The sequence below is a fragment of the Lissotriton vulgaris genome, chromosome 2_1 (genome assembly GCF_964263255.1).
Source record: "Lissotriton vulgaris chromosome 2_1, aLisVul1.2, whole genome shotgun sequence".
Lineage (NCBI taxonomy): Eukaryota > Metazoa > Chordata > Amphibia > Caudata > Salamandridae > Lissotriton > Lissotriton vulgaris.
In genome coordinates this window covers 1,863,610,160-1,863,626,834 of record NC_141687.1, presented here as the reverse complement: position 1 = coordinate 1,863,626,834, position 16,675 = coordinate 1,863,610,160, and the positions used below count along the sequence as shown (strand labels likewise).

The 16,675-nt window shown below is 43.6% G+C and overlaps 1 protein-coding gene across 1 annotated transcript in view; it reads right to left on the bottom strand.

Annotated features, from left to right (window-relative positions):
- Window positions 1-16,675, bottom strand: part of SNRPA1 (small nuclear ribonucleoprotein polypeptide A') — a 107,358-nt gene that overhangs the window by 22,379 nt on the left and 68,304 nt on the right. Inside the window, exons 5-6 of the mRNA XM_086958054.1 lie at window positions 6,096-6,142; window positions 3,469-3,571 (exon numbers count right to left, since the gene is read on the bottom strand). Of these exons, the coding sequence (XP_086814180.1) occupies window positions 3,469-3,571; window positions 6,096-6,142 (150 nt within the window). The remainder of the gene's footprint in view (window positions 1-3,468; window positions 3,572-6,095; window positions 6,143-16,675) is intronic.

Sequence of the window (16,675 nt, the reverse complement as noted above, 5' to 3'; positions counted from 1 at the left end):
AATAGGCAGCAACAGCAAGTTTTGTACGACTCCAGCTTTAATTAAACAACGCACATTAATAGCAAATATCCACTTGGTTACTGTGGAGCACATGCTTGAATGAGAAGGCCAAAGCCTACATCAGAGGTGCCCAACACAGGACACAGAGGCCCGATCCCATTCCAGATTTTAGGAATAGCTATGTAAATTACTTTTGTTTAGAGTAATGAACGTAAATGTATCTTAGGTGGCTGTCCTAAAAATCTGACATGGATCGGGACATGTTCACCCTCCCATGTGCAAATGAAGCAAAATAAAAGCACAAAGAGAAACAAGCATCCTCCAAATGAGGTTAACAACTAATGAATCCTAGTCGGGGATTGAAGATCTAATTGAAGAAGGAAAGAGACGCGAGATAGCCATAAGTGATGATGGGCAGAGGGTGGGAACTTGGTAGGAACACAAACAAAGCAAAAGCACCAAGGGATTCAAACGCAAGTTGAGCAAGTGAAGAAAGTTATAAAAATGCTGCAACATGGAGCTAACCCATTAAATAAAAGTGAAAGACGGTTGTACATAATCATCACACTTTATATTTCTTTTCATAACTATGTAACTATAAGCCTCAACCTCTGCAGTTGGTTACAAACATACTAAGTAGATCTGACAAATCAAGCAATTCAGTCTGTACCTCAAAACAGGAGGTGCCAAGTAATGGCTTATGCTAGTGACTCAATCACTGAGTGCAAAGCGTAAATATCCACAAACCTGCACCCAGTCAGATTATGTACGTCGCCATAGAAGTCACATGCTTCCATAATGTTATTTCCTACTCCACTTGTAAACAAGCATTGGCATAGCTAATAGGTCTAGTCTTTGGGACCTTAAAAGTATTAAGCAACGCAGAACATTATTCTGGGTGCTACAACATCTACAGTTACTTCATGTGCCACTGGTGAATGGCCACACACCCAAGGATGGGCTTCCGTACTATTTAATCAAAATATGATAAGTTTCTTAAAAATTCTTAAGTGTATTTCTTAAATGAAGAAGCTTTGACACCAATAGGTACATTATAACACTGCAATAAGACGTCGTTTTTTGGGTTCAACTGGTAGTCTGAACTTCTATATCTGGAAGTGCTTTTATACGCGATGAAGAAAAAATGTTTTCGCAAAATAAGATAAGAGGCATGTTCAACCAGGACATTAAATACCAAAAACCCCAAAGCATCAAAAACGGATCACATTGATCAAGCTCCTAAAAATAAAAGCTAAATAAAAAAAAAAACTCAAAAACCAATTAAAATGCACAAACTGGAGAAATACGGTTGATGTATTTTAAACTCTAAAGTTCCTGAGGAAGTGCATGAGCAAATTAGGAGTTGTTCCTTTCACTGCAAAACAAACTTCTGAACTCCTCAAGACTATCGGACAAAATTAATGTAGAGGTGATAAGCCTAAATAAAAACTTTGTAGCAAAAATGTAAGGGACAAGGACAGAGCAGGTTACTTGCAGGTAATGCAGCCTCTGCAGATCTCTGGATAGATGGCATGAGACACTCAGGCATGACCAAGAATAGACTGGGTGAGACAGCCACACTCTGAATATGTAGTGCGATACGCACACATCTGACTTGTGACTGATATTTGAACAGACTGAATGAGACATTTACAATCGACTAGAGAACTCCAAAGAGTCCTGGTGAAGACACTCGCACTGGATATGGGACAGTTTGTATCTTCAATTAGAAAATGGTATATATGCCACCAGGAGGACTGCTAGAAAGCACAGCATAGGCTTAATGAAACGTGCACACACATGGCATAAGACAGCCTAACACTCTACATAGACAATGGGCTTCAACTGTACATCTAGCGGAATGTCCCCCTTTTAAGACCAGTCAGCAGAACCCCTCTGAGCTTCCTCTGGCATTCCCTGTGGCGGCGGGAGCAGAGTCCATGCCCTGAATGCCAGGCAGTTGCCAGGGAATCTCTCAGTCCTAGCAGCAAAGAGAACGAGGAGGGACAACGTCACATAATCGAATCATTGAAATAGAAAGCACCATTGTGAAGCTATTGCCCCAAATACAAGGTTTTGTTAAGTAATAGATGGGTATAGCGCTTTAGACCCAGTGGTTGAAGTGCATTAAAACAAGCCGGCAGATCAAAAGAAAGGGCTGTGGCCTCCCGATGCGGCTATCATGCCGGGTAGAGTTAATGCCACAACAATTAATGCAAATTGTTCCATTCCAAGCAGAGTCTGGGAGCTACCTTTTGTTAAGGTTAAGGGGGGGAAGGTCCGGGAGATGTTCAACATGTGAGGAGGTGGGAGAGACGAATGCTGCAATAAAATGCAAGCAGCTAAGGGCCTGAAGCTGAACACGCACCCACAATGTGGCACGAGCAGGGAAGAAACAAAGAAATAGTCCCCCAAACGACAGATGAACAACTAAAGAGTAAAGATACAGCACTACGTCCTTGTTCCGTGGGAGTAAATTAAAGAGCAAAAGGAGGAAACTACCACTAGGAAGCAAGGATTTTTAAAGGACACTGAAACAGAAATGAAAATCAGTGGGCAGGCTGTAAGCACACAAAGTAGTAAATACTAAAGAGGTCTTGAATGCTCGACCTAAAAAAAAAAGCTACAGGAACCAGGTTCTCAATATCAACTTACTATTCGAACAGCAAAAGGTTAAAGTAAAGAAAATTAGAAATTATATTAATCACAGAAACCTGGACATGGTCCAGCACTCTGAAATGAATCCAATCAATCATATAGACGCATGTGCACAATTAAAAAAAGAAAACTGGGCCAACCGCTGGGCCTTATTGATCATTACAATTATTGAATATCAGAGGCTACTGTTATAAGAGTGCTTGAGATTATCATTAACTAGAAAACTATTTTAGATTTATATGCATTTGTGGAAATACAAGAAACACAGCACTTAGTTCATACATGGTACCTAAGAACATGGGGATTTGGTAGGCCAATTTAGCTTTGCTGTTGAAAGTAAGGTTAATGGATTTAAAAAAAATTCAAAGCTGAAAAACCATTATCTAGCACATCAATTCTTCAAGATAAACATCTTACATAACAATCAGCACAGCATTAAGAAAAGTACATTTTCTGGCACCACACAATTAACTAGATGATGAGCCCAGGAAGATGCCGCTTTTTGAAACTTCCCAAACGAGAAACTTAGATAGTAAGCATAATAGGGCAGTCATTTGCAAATACGCTTCCTACACCTTTTGCTAAAAAGCTTCACAGTCAAGACAGTTGTGAAACTGGACACCGTAACGTCATCAGTATTTAGATCAGAAGAAAAAGGTATTGCTCTAGGAATTAACATGGAGGTAAACTTTAATATGATAAATACTACTAAACAAAACCGCATCACATTTGTGGTCTTAGTCATTGACTGAGCATTAAAACACAATATAGATTTAGAATGAGGCAATACTAGAGCCCTATCCAACTTACCTTCATCTTCACTTTCTGGAAGTCCAGCACCCGAATCTGTGGAATCTTATGAATTATGTATAATCTGTAATGCTTTTTGTTGGTTACTGGATTCCTCAAAACACTAAAAAACAAAAAGAATATATATTGTCCTTGTTAAAACATCTGCTTCACTTGTAGCATCTTGCTAGCTTAAGCAAAAAATAAAAAAAACAACAAGGTGAGTGTCTGGTTTGTAGCTACATGGCTGTTCTTTTTCCCTATTAACAAAATATTGGCATGGTACTTAAGGAGTACAAATCCCAATATGACACTTCCTTTTTTTGGTTAGATCTGAAATGGGAGGGAGTGCAAGGCTTCCACACAGGTCAAAATCAGCAATGCTTGCTATTCATCTATAAAGACAAGTTAGCAAAAATAAACCTGTCACTGCATCTCAATAGCTCACCATCCATTGAGCTATGTGCATCTCTAGCTAGTCATTTCATAAAAAGAAAACCTCGAAGAATATTCTTTCAGTTAAGTCCAGTCATGCAAGTCCCAAAGTTACTATGCAATGAATCAAGGAATTAACTCCACTTCAACCCTCTTAAAACTTTAGAATTAAGAAATACAATAACTTAATTTAGAAAAACAAAATGTAGAGGCACAAGATGAGTGAATTAAGTTACTTAAAACAACTTGATACTAGAGCTTGATTTCCAGGAATATACATTTGTCTGACAGTATCAAACTTTGATTCAGGTTGTGTTCACAAGGATACAGGGTACAATTACATTTTATAAATTGTTTGTCAACATGCATTTGCCACTTAATCATGGCATAAACATGGTGTTCTGTAAATCAACATTTCAAGTGCAAGTAATACCTAAAGTGAACACAGAAAAAAGTGTACATTCAATGCACCGTAAGTACATAGTTGGGACTACTCAAAAACATTTCAAAATTCGCAAAGACTCCATGAAAGCAGGTGGCCAAGAACTTCTAACCTTGTTTAATATGATTGTACACCAAAGAAGCGGACAACTTACTTTGAAGTCCCTACAAAGTCACCCTGGTTTCATCTGTAAACTCCGCTTACAGAAGCTGCACAGCGGAAACCTGCCACAACATACAAGCATGTGATCGCAACCTGCGCATTTCGCCTCAAGGTGGGTAAAAATTTAGGCTTCCTAGAAAATGGTTGGATTACAGATCCTCAAAGAGTTCTAGTCTGTCACAATGAAGATCTCGACAAGATCCTCATTCCAAGATACATATATTACAAAATTAAAGTCCGGTTAGAGTGTCCTTTCGTGGCATCATACATAAAATTATTATTATTTGGATGAAACAAATAAACAATAAGATTAAAAAAAATAAAAAACACATGCGCCTATAATTATTAACTGCAACAAATTAAAACAAATTAGATGCTGGGGTTTGATGAAAATGAAATCCCACCATATGTTGACAATGTGTTATCCAATGAAAGTTTACACTATGTATACTGGTCAAAGTAACAAGAGCACACTCTAGTGAGAACATAATATCGGTCTTGCATTAAGGGAAAACTTGCAAAGGTTGAAACATTGTCCAAAAGAGATGGGCTACTCGTGGTGCATTGTGTTCCTATGGAGTAGCACCTCCACTTAATAAGCTTCTCCACATTCTTTCCTTTCAAATTTGGTCAGAGCTATGTCCAAGTACAGGTGCACGTAAATGAAGAAGCCTCTTAGGATCACACCTGATACTTTCTTTCCAGTTATAACTGGCCTATACTGTCCATATTTTACTCATTACTTAAATAAGAAGGGAATGTTTTCACCACCAAATGCACAGATCCCCAAATGCACCTGTAAAGCCAAGATATCTGCTTCCACCTTCCAGGGCAGTAGGCATGGTGATATCAAACATTGCAAGCACATTTTATTGTGGAAGCAGTTGGCCCCAGCTTTACAGTCTAATTCTTACAACAGGAATTAACATGCATAAGCCATGCATGTTCCTCAGTTCACTATGAAAAGACTTACACTGTAGGACGTATTCTGAATAAAAGTCTGCTTTTTAAAAAGCGGTCTGCTACTGATGCTCTCCAGTCTAAGGGAACTACTTCCTTGTAGGATTTGTAACCAGGGAAGTTTATCCAAGTGGTTGTGTTTTCAGCATCAAATCATGAGAGAATGTACTTTACTCACAATGACCCCAGAAAATTCACACTTTTCACTTCCTTTCTTGCAGTCTCCTGTGGATTTATGTTGTGGAGAAACATCTGTAACTGGAAGCCCAAACTGTAGAACGAACAAGACTTCTAGCACTGTAGCAATGAAACTTCGATTCGACCTCACATACCCGAGCAACCTAGTAATCAGAGTGCAACCATCAACCACATCAAATTAAAATCAAGCAGATTGCTTTGTTACAAGTAAGTGTAAAAGGTTAACTGGGGGAATGCCGGCGATAAATCACAGCCACTGGCAATTGCTTTGGTCAAATTCACATCCAGGCACACATTACTAACACCTATTACAATTCTGGGCAGGCACACAATGCATAAACATGGGTTTCAGATCAGATATCACCAAACTATAAGCCAAGACTTACAGGTCAACCTTGTGTAAAGGGATGTAAAGAGTTACCAACTGAATATACAGGTTACCTTTACATACCTCATATATGTCAAAGTTTTAACAGATGCAAGAGGATCCAAGTCACCCTATGGAAGACAAAATGAAGATCACCACTGTTAATCATATCGCACTGCAATTTACAAATTGAAAGGGTGTTTTTATCTAGCACAAAATGTAGAGCATATACTGCAGAAATCATATGAAGAAATTACAGTAAGCCAGGAGTCTGTCAATGTTTTGTATGTAAAACCCATTGTCCTTCTCTAGGGTGCAAAGAACCGGCCTGGGAGTAACCCGCTATCATCCAGTAGTGCGATTTTTAATTTCATGGTAAGCAAAAATGTTCTTGCCCATGGTTCAACAAAACAAGTTTACCTAGTTCTTAACTCTGAGATTCTAATCCTCATTGTGTATCATGTTAAAAAGTTTGCTAGTAATTTACCAAACACAATTGAGCTAAAAAGTCAGTGTAGGCTCTGACAACGAAGAAATACTCTGTGAAGCTGAAGCAATATCTTACCATGAACCTAGACCAAGGCACTCCTACATAAGATTAAAGCATAGGTTACATGCCTCCTTCACGGAGGTTTTGCATTTATTAATTGATGTACATTTCACAGACACCCCTTGGAGCCGGATTCACACTTTAAACAAATGAAACATTTATTAAACAAAAACTCATGTACTCATTAGGTAACCTATTGTGATCCAGATTATAGTGGAAAGATTCCATCAGAATAGGTATTAGAAGTTTTGTACGACAAAATGGCACCTTCTTGGAAATTCTGCTAGGAAAAACATGGCATAAAACTGTACCCCAAGGCACAGTCATTGAGGCGGTGGCTTACCCCTCATTCAGAGGATCTGGACTATAATCAGAAATGAAACTCCCGCTCAATAAGAACAGCTTAACTCATGAGCTATAGGCACTGTGCAGAATTAAGACTAAACCTGTAATAAAAACCTTTAAACAAGCATTTGCAATGCAATAGGTCTCGCATTAGGAAAGTTTGAGCTATTGGTCTTGTAAATGACACATTTTTTATTTATCTGTTTGTTTTGTAAATAGCGAAATAGCTTTGTCATTTACAATGCCAATAGTTGTAACTTTTGCAAATGTGACACCTATAGCATTTGTAATGCAATAGGTGTTGTATTTACGTGACTTAGATGTATTGATATTACAAGTAACAATGGCTTTTAATTTGTTTAATAATTAATACTTAAAACTTAAATAGTTATTGTAGTTTATAATGGCAATAGCTTAAACTTTTGTAAATAACTTTTGTGAAGATTATGTTCAATGTATTTTATTGTGACGAAAATCCAAGAACAGAAGTGAAATATTAACATCTTTTTGTGACATTTGTAATAAAGCTTGAAACATTGAGAGAACATATTTGAACCAGTTGAATGGTGGCGACGGGTGATGCTGGCGCATTCAGTGATGCTGTGGTAGCGCATACTGATGTTGTGGGGCGATCGATAGAGTGAGGGCGATAGTGTAATTATGTGGCACTGAGTGGTATTTGGAGTGTATGTTGCATGGAGTGCAGTGTAAATATTTAGCATATAATTATGTGGCACTGAGTGGTATTATGAGGAGTGTATGTTGTATTCAGTAGAGTAATTTTGTGGAGTGTGATTATGTGGCACTGAGTGGTATTGTGTGGAGTGTTGCATTCAGTAGAGTGTAATCATGTGGTGTGCAATTATGTGGCACTGAGTTGTATTTGGAGTGTATGTTGCATGGAGTGCAGTGTAATTATGTGGCACTGAGTGGTATTTGGAGTGTATGTTGCATGGAGTGCAGTGTAATTATGTGGCACTGAGTTGTATTTGGAGTGTATGTTGCATGGAGTGCAGTGTAATTATGTGGCACTGAGTTGTATTTGGAGTGTATGTTGCATGGAGTGCAGTGTAATTATGTGGCACGGAGTGGTATTTGGAGTGTATGTTGCATGGAGTGCAGTGTAATTATGTGGCACGTAGTGGTATTTGGAGTGTATGTTGCATGGAGTGCAGTGTAATTATGTGGCACGTAGTTGTATTTGGAGTGTATGTTGCATGGAGTGCAGTGTAATTATGTGGCACGGAGTGGTATTTGGAGTGTATGTTGCATGGAGTGCAGTGTAATTATGTGGCACGGAGTGGTATTTGAAGTGTATGTTGCATTGAGTGCAGTGTAATTATGTGGCAATGAGTGGTATTTGGAGTGTATGTTGCATTGAGTGCAGTGTAATTGTGTGGCGTGTAATTATGTGGCACTGAGTGGTATTGTTTGGAGTGTATGTGGGATGTTGGGAAGGGGGCTGGGGAGTGAGGGGGGCACCTGGTTCCCTTCCATATTGCTGGAATAATGTAGGGGCAGGGGGCTGCCTCCCAGGCCTGCTCTTCTCACTCTGGGAACTGCTGTCTGTCTAGTGTGCAGAGTTACCTACAGCCCACCTTGGGGCGTAACTGGGAATGGGACATTCTCAGAAACTGCCCACAATGTGTAGGCCAATATTGAAGGGGGGTGGGGGATTAGTCTAACGTGGAAGAGGATGTGGTGCTACGGCCAGAGCTGTTCACTTTGGAACCGGGAATCTGGTTCCAATCTCTGCGTCAGCTCAACATCCTGCGATTCTGGGCAAATCACTTTATCGCCCCTTGCCTATAAAAATAAGAACATAAAATGAATGTGAATGTAACGGGTGTTCTTCCGGTCCAGGTCGCGATCCATAAAGCCGCCCCCTGTCCAGCTCACTCTGCCTGTGCAGCGTCGGGTGAGATAAACTAATGACGTCACCGGAGTGGAACGTGCTAGCTGTAGCGCTCTATGGTCCCGGAGGCTCTGTCTGTGCGGAGACAGTGCCTGTTCCAGGCTGCAGTGCTATACTTCAAAGCTTTAAGTCTTTTATGGCCGTAGGAAGCGCCCCAGGGGGTTGGGAGCACTGGCCTGTTCAATGCCGATCAAAGGTTCTTTGGTGAGGTCTAAGATTGGAGAGGGGGGAGAGGGTTTTCGGGGGGACAAGGGTTCACTGTAAGGCCTAGTAGCTGCTGGATAATCAGCAGAGCTGGGGTCTGGGGATGGCAAGAAACATCTGCTCTGCCTATGGGGGCCTCGTGACACCAGATGGGTGACTCACCCACCGAGGTTTTCCTTTCTTTAAAGCGTTAGATTTTTCTTGTGTGTTTTTTCTGCACTTTTATTTAGCGCAAACTCTATCGGAAGGTATTGCAGCGCTTTAAATTAACACCAGTTACATCACACAAGGTCACTTTTTTAAACAAGAAAAACAAGCATTTTCGGAAATTATGTAGAATATTCTATTTGTGGAGTGCTGCAGTCGGGCCGGAGCTGAATTTTAATCGGGGGGGGGGGGGGGAGGCGGGACTGCAGTGTGAGAAGAAAGGAGGAGGGGCGACGAGAGGGATAAAAGGAGGAGGGGATTATGAGGGAGGAGAACAGAAGTGGATTGACTGAATAAAGACTAAGGAAATAAAGCGCGAAAGCGAGAGAAAACTAAGTAAGCAGTAGAGGCAGGCATGCAGGGTAGAAGGAATAGAGGGGAAAGATCGACAGGGTAGAAAGAGAATGGTAGGAATAAAGACGGGAAGCTGCACATGGGGACACAAGAAATAATGAGCAGAAGGAGAGACGTAGAAAGGCAGAAGCACAGAGAAAGAACGACTGAAGAGGATGGGGCAATGTTGCAAAGAATGAGGTAAGAAAGAAAACAGGAACGAGAACAAGGAAGGTGGAATAAAGAAGAGGAAATCAAATAAGGAAGGCAGTAATAAAGAAGACATGAGAATACAGGCAATAAAGTGGTAGAAAATATGGAGGAAGGGGAAGAAAGGAGAAAGTACACAAAAGCATGTAAGAAAATAAAAGATGCATCGAAGATGAAGAATGGGAGACAGGGAGATGAATGACAAAGAGGAATACAGGAAGGAGGAGAAGGGTGGTGAGAGCAGCAGCAATAAAGGAAAGCAGGGGAAAGAGAAAGGGCAGGGCGAGGACAAAGAATTAAAGGACGAAACCAGCATTTACAATGCAACGTTCTCGCCTTTGCCAAAGTTAGAGCTATTGGCATTGTAAATGACAACATTTTTATTTATGTGTTGGTTTTTAAAACAGATGTGTAGGAAGGTGGATACCCGACTATGGTTACCCCAGATTTTTTGGCTAGTGTTTAGTTTTCGACTTAGTTGGCCTGGGATCCTGCTAATCAGGGCCCCAGGCTATCTGCTCTTACTGTAAAATGGGCTCCATGTACTTTAGGTAAATCTCCAATTGGGAATTGGGTCACCTTATGAGCCCCTGTACAGGGTACTATAGGTACCCAGGGCATAGGTGCATCCAAGGCCTACCAGGGGCTGCAGCATATCTTTTGCCAACTCTGGCTGGCCATCCAAACTGACACAACTGGCTGATCACTCAGCTGGGGCAAGGTCGTGTAATCACCCATTGCTTAGATATAGTATTCCTATATCTAACCTTATATCTAGACACATATACACCTATAAGTCACTCCTATGGCAGGCCTTAACAATCCTGGAGGCAGAGTGCTTGGTTTTACTTGAGATGAGGCTCTAGCATGAGCTGAGCATGTCTGCAGCTTTCGGAACCATGTCCTTATAGCTGTTCTAGGATATAGCCATACCATATACTAAGTGCATTATGAACCTCGCGGTTAAATGCTAACTCTGGTTTGGCTTTATCAAAACATGTCGTGTAAGGTGTCATACGCTTTGGAATACTACCCCCTCGCCAGTTCTGGCGACGGGGGTAGCATTCCACCCTTCTAGAGGGAGAAGACCTGTTGTTCCTACTAATCCCGGTTAAAGTTAACCAGAGCCTCAGCATCACAAAATGGATGCTGCTGCCACAGACACAACGAATATGCTACTTACCAGAATGCATCTGTTCTTTGCATGTAGGGCTGCTGACATTCATATCTGTGCATGGATCGCCGCCTAGTGTTGGGTCCAGATGATTGCACATTGTTGTCCTGGAAGAGTCTTCGAAGTATCACGAGATAGGTGGCTCCTACCCTGGACTACAGTGCGCATGGGCATCCTCTCCATCCTCAGATTGTTTTTCGCCATTGTGGCAGAGATGGAGAGTAATACAGTGAGTGATGTCCATGCTACATAGTAATTCTGAATTCTACAGCTGCTACAGGCGCCGGGGAGGAGGGTGGGCGATATGAATGTCAGCAGCCCTACATGCCAAGAACAGATGCATACTGGTAAGTAGCATATTCGGTTCGAGGCATGTGGGCTGCTGAATTCATATCAGTGCATAGATTACATAGCAGTCCCCCTTGTTAGCGGCGGCTGCCCGTGCCAGCTGCAGCAGTCTGAAAAAGTTTTGAGAACAGCCTGTCCTACAGCTGCCTGCTTTTTTGAATGTACATCTACGCAGTAGTGTTTCGTAAATGTATGTGTAGTGGACCATGTGGCTGCTTTACATATTTCTTCTAAAGGAATATTCCCCAGGAAAGCCATGGACGCTCCTAACTTACATGTGGAGTGTGCGTTTAGCCTTTGCATTGCAAATCTGTATACACTTAACGATCCATCTGGCTATCCCTGCTTTGGAAATGGGGTTGCCTTTGTGCTGTGGAGAAAAGGCAACAAACAGTTTTGTTTTCCTGAAATCCTTTGTTCTGTCTATATAGTACATAAGAGCTCTCTTCACATCCAATGTGTGTAGAGATCTCCCTGCAACATTTTCTGGATTAGGAAAGAAAACTGGCAGTTCTATGGTTTGGTTCATGTAGAACTGCGAAATCACCTTCGGCATGAATGTAGGGTTGGTGCATAGTACAACTCCATTTGCGTGGACCTGTAGGAATGGCTCTTGAATGGTTAGTGCCTGGAGTTCACTAACCCTTCGTAGTGAGGTAATGGCTACTAGGAAAGCAACTTTCCAGGTCAGAAATTGATTCTCACAAGAGTGTAGAGGTTCAAAAGGTGGTCCCATCAGTCTGGTGAGGACCACATTTAGGTTCCAGACTGGTGAAGGTGGGTGTCTGGGAGGGATCACTCTTTTGAGTCCCTCCAGAAAAGCTTTAATGGCAGGCACTCTGAATAGTGAGAGGTGCTGCCTGTTTTGAAGATAAGCTGCTATTGCGGATAAATGTATACGAATGGAACTGTACGCCAGATTACATCTGTATAAGTGCAACAAATAACAGATAATGTTTTGAATAGATGCATCCAGTGGGTTAATGTCATTATTGTTACAATACATGACAAACCTTTTCCATTTAGCCGCATAGCATGCTCTGGTTGTGGGTCGTCTTGCCTCCTTGACGATATTCATACATTCTGGCGGCAAGTTGAGGTAGCCAAATTCTAAGACTTCTGGAGCCAGATCGCCAGGTTGAGCTGTTGCGGATCTGGATGCTGAATGTCGCCATGGCTCTGCGTCAAAAGCCTGGGTGTGAGGTGCAGCCTTTGATGCGGTACCAGAGTTCTAGAAACATGGTGTACCATGGTTGGCGTGCCCACATTGGAGCAACCAGGATGAGTGTCAGAGTGTTGCTTCAGCTTGCGTGCCACCAGCGGTATTAGAGGTGCTGGGGGAAAAGCATATGCAAATTTGCCTGACCAGTTAATCCATATCGCATTGCCCTGTGACTGCGGATGTGGGAACCTGGCGGCGAAGCTTTGGCATTTTGCGTTTTCCCTTGTGGCGAATAGGTCTATCTGTGGAGGACCCCACTGCTGGAAGTACATTTGGAGTACTGATGGGTGTATCTCCCACTCGTGCATCTGGTGTCTGTGCCTGCTGAGCAGATCCGCCATCTGGTTGTGTTTGCCCGGGAGGTGTTCCGCCATGAGGAAGATGTTCCTCTGAATGGCCCACTTCCACATGCTCCGAGCCAGATGAGAAAACTGTGGAGAGTGTGTTCCTCCCTGCTTCTGTATGTAGTACATGGCAGTTATGTTGTCCGTCCGGATCAACACAACCTTGTTGCACAAGTGTACTTTGAAAGCTTTCATTGCCATGAAGATTGCCATCAATTCCAGAAGGTTGATGTGCATCTTCTTTTGCTGTGCTGTCCATAGTCCCTGCACTGTGTAGTGGAGTACATGAGCTCCCCATCCCTGGAGAGATGCGTCCGTCGTCAGTATAATCTGTGGCACAGGCTCCTGGAACAGTCGGCCCTTGCAAAGGTTTTGTGGGTTCCACCAATGCAGAGAGTTGTACGCCCGACCGCTCACCAACACTAGGTCTTTCAACTGTCCTTGAGCCGGATTCCAAGCACTCCTGAAGCGGGCGCATATGTAGTCTCGCGTGCGGGACTATGAAGATGCAGGAGGCCATCATGCCTATCAACTGCATGAACACTCTTGCTGGAAGGGAGTGTTGGGGTCTGAATTTTTGTATCAGCAATTGCATGCGGTCTATCCTCGCTGAATTTGGCTGAGCTTTGGCTGCCAGAGTGTTTGTCGCGCCCAGGTACTGTCGCACGTGGGCAGGCTGAAGATGTGACTTTGGATAATTCAGCGAGAATCCCAGATTGTGAAGAAGATGAATGGTGTGGGACATGTGGCTGGCACACTGCTGGGCCGTATTTGCTTGAATAAGCCAGTCGTGCAGATCAGGGTAGAAATGTATGTGCTGTCTCCTTAGGTGTGCTGCTACTGTCGCCAGGCACTTTGTGAACACCCTGGGTGCCATAGTTACTCCGAACGGGAGGACTTTGAACTGATAATGTTGATTTTTGAATAGTGAACCTGAGATACTGTCTGTGTGATGGGTGTATGGGTTTATGGAAATACGCATCTTTCAGATCTAGTGTTGCGAGGAAGTCTCCCTGACTGAGTAACGGTAGAACCTGCTGTAAAGTGAGCATATGAAAATGCTCTGACAGAATGTAGCTGTTTAGAGGCCTGAGGTCCAGTATGGGTCTGAGAGACCCGTCCTTTTTGGGTATTAAGAAATACAGAGAATACACCCCTGAGTCTTGGTCTTCTAGAGGCACGAGCTCTATGGCTCCTTTTTGCAGCATGCTGACGACCTCCTGCTGCAATAAGTGTAAGTGCTCTGAGGACATAGGACGGTGTCTTGGTGGTATGTTGGGTGGAGTGGATGTCAGCTCTAGACAGTACCCGTACTGGACAATGTCTCTCACCCACCTGTCTGTGGGGATGGATTTCCAGACCGACAGGAACTGTTGGAGTCTTTCCCCCTCCCCTCCCCCTCCCCTACCACCCCCCCCCTCCCCTCACCCAACAGGTGTTACATGGTCGGGGCAGTGACAGGGCGTCACGGTTTGTTATTGGCAGAGATCTGGAATTGTTGTTTCCTCTTCCTCTGCCCTTGATGTAGTTTCCACGGTATCCACCTCGGTTCTGTTTATTGTAGGAGGTTTGTGTACCTCCTTTATTATACTGGGTCTGCTGTGTGTTTTAGCCTCTTGAAGGTCCTCTAGTATTGGAGCGACGAAAAGAGCCACCCCGAAACTGCTGTGACTGCAGAGCCCCCATAGACTTTACAGTCTCGTTGTCCTTTTTAATCTTCAAGGATGGAGTCAACCTCAGGTCCAAATAAGTAGTCCGGGTTAACTGGCTGATTGAGGATAGTAGTTTGAATTTCTGGTTTGAATCCCGAGATTCTTAACCAGGCATGTCTTCTTAACATGACGCTAGTGTTAATGGCCCTGGCTGCAGTGTCAGCTGCGTCTAGCGCGCACTTAATGGAAGCATTAGTTATAAGCTTGCCTTCTTGGATTAGTAGCTCTGCTCCCTCCTTGTACTGATCTGGTAGGTGTTGCAACAGTGTCTCAAGGGTATCGTAATGGGACCGGTCATATCTGGCTAAGAGTGCCTGAGTGTTGGCAATGCGCCAGATGTTAGCTGCCTGCGCTGCCACTCTTTTTCCCGAAGTTTCTAGTACTTTTGACTCTTTGTCAGGAGGGGGAGCAACACCTGTAGTCTGGGAGTTTGCTCTCTTACGTGCATTAGAAACTAATGAGTCCAACGGCAACTGTCCTCTTATATAAGTAGGGTCCACAGGTGCCGGTCTATATTTTTTTTTCAATCCTAGGGTTTAATACCCTTGCCCTGGAGGTCTCCTTAAAAATGTCACCAGCATGCTTAAGGACCCCTTTCAGCATGGGCAGAGTCTTGACGGTTCTTTCCGAAGTGGAAAAGGTGTCGACCAAAAAATCTTACTCAACAGGGTCAGCATGTAGTTGCACATCATGGTTACCTGCCGCTCTTTCAATAAGGGCGTTACAGGCAGTAGTGTCCTCAGTAGGAGATGTTTTTACATTGTATGCATGTGTGTCAGGGGCATTTTGCGGATCTCTTGGGTCAGCAGGGTCTGCCCATGGTTGGGTCTGATCATCGGGATCAGTGTCCATATGATAAGTGTCATCCTCGTTCGTCATCCCCTGCATCCACATCTGAGTATGTGGGTGAAAAAGAGTGAGGTTCTTGTCCATAGGATTGCAGAGGTTCCACAAGAGCTGGCGATGTGGTTGAATCCCTTTTCTTCTTTAATGGAATCCTGTATGACTCCATGGGTGTTTCTGGTATTATTATCCTTTTATACAAGACAGTCTACCAGTGTCGGAGTCGATGAACTGTCTCGACTCCTGTTCCTCAGGCTCCTCCGTAGCCCCAAGTCCCATCGACACTCCTTTATTGGCTCCGATACCTTTTCGTGGTTCAAAGATCTTCGGTCGCACCATCGGTAGCAACCCAAATTGGATTGGTGTCGATGCTATCTGAATGTTTCCGACCAACTTTGGGGTTGGGGCCTCTTTCGGTCCAACCGTTGTAGCCTTTTCCCTGATGCGTTGAAGTGATTCAGAAACCTCTTTGGACACGAATGGGGTCGGCTGCGTCGACTAGACAGGGTCCTTGGAGCCGGTCATGGATTTGGCCGCAGGCCTCGTCCGAGGATCGACCCCCTCTCTTGGGTCGAGCACTTTGTCTGTGTCGACTGTCTTCGGCGCAGACTTAGTTAGTTCGACAGCCTTGACTTTGGTCTTCGGCGCCCCAATCTTCGGCTCGATGACCTTTTTGAATTTGTCGGTATCAACGTCTTTTTTTGTTTCTTCGGCTCCGAGGGGTTTGAGGCCTTGGAACCGAACAGAGTTAGCTGCACTTTTGGTTTCAGTTTTGGCAGTGATGCTTTCGGTTTCTTTGGATCGACCGATGGCAGTTTTGATACCGATGGCTCTTTATATATGTCCGTAGCCGGGCCTTTATGCGGGGCTATCGAACGAGTCGGCAGATCTTGGGTAAGGCCTTGTGGCGATCCCTCGACCTGAGCCTTATCCAGTGCTTTATCGTTGGCCCCCATTTCGACGGTTCGGCCTAGCTCTTCGCCCGAGTTATCTTCTACGGCCCCAAGGGCCTCTGCGTCGTCTCCTACCTCATAGACGACGATTTCTTCTTCTTCTAATATTTCTTTATCTTCGGCGTCATACTCAGAGTCATGGCTCGAAACAGGATCAGAGTGTTCTCCCTGATCCTCTAGATCAGGGGTCTTCAATCTGTGGGGCGCAACCCCCAGGGGGGTGCGTGGAGACTTACACAGGGGGTTGCGCATTCCCGGTCGCACTCCTGCATTAAACTGCCTGGATCCGGAATCCCAAACGTTT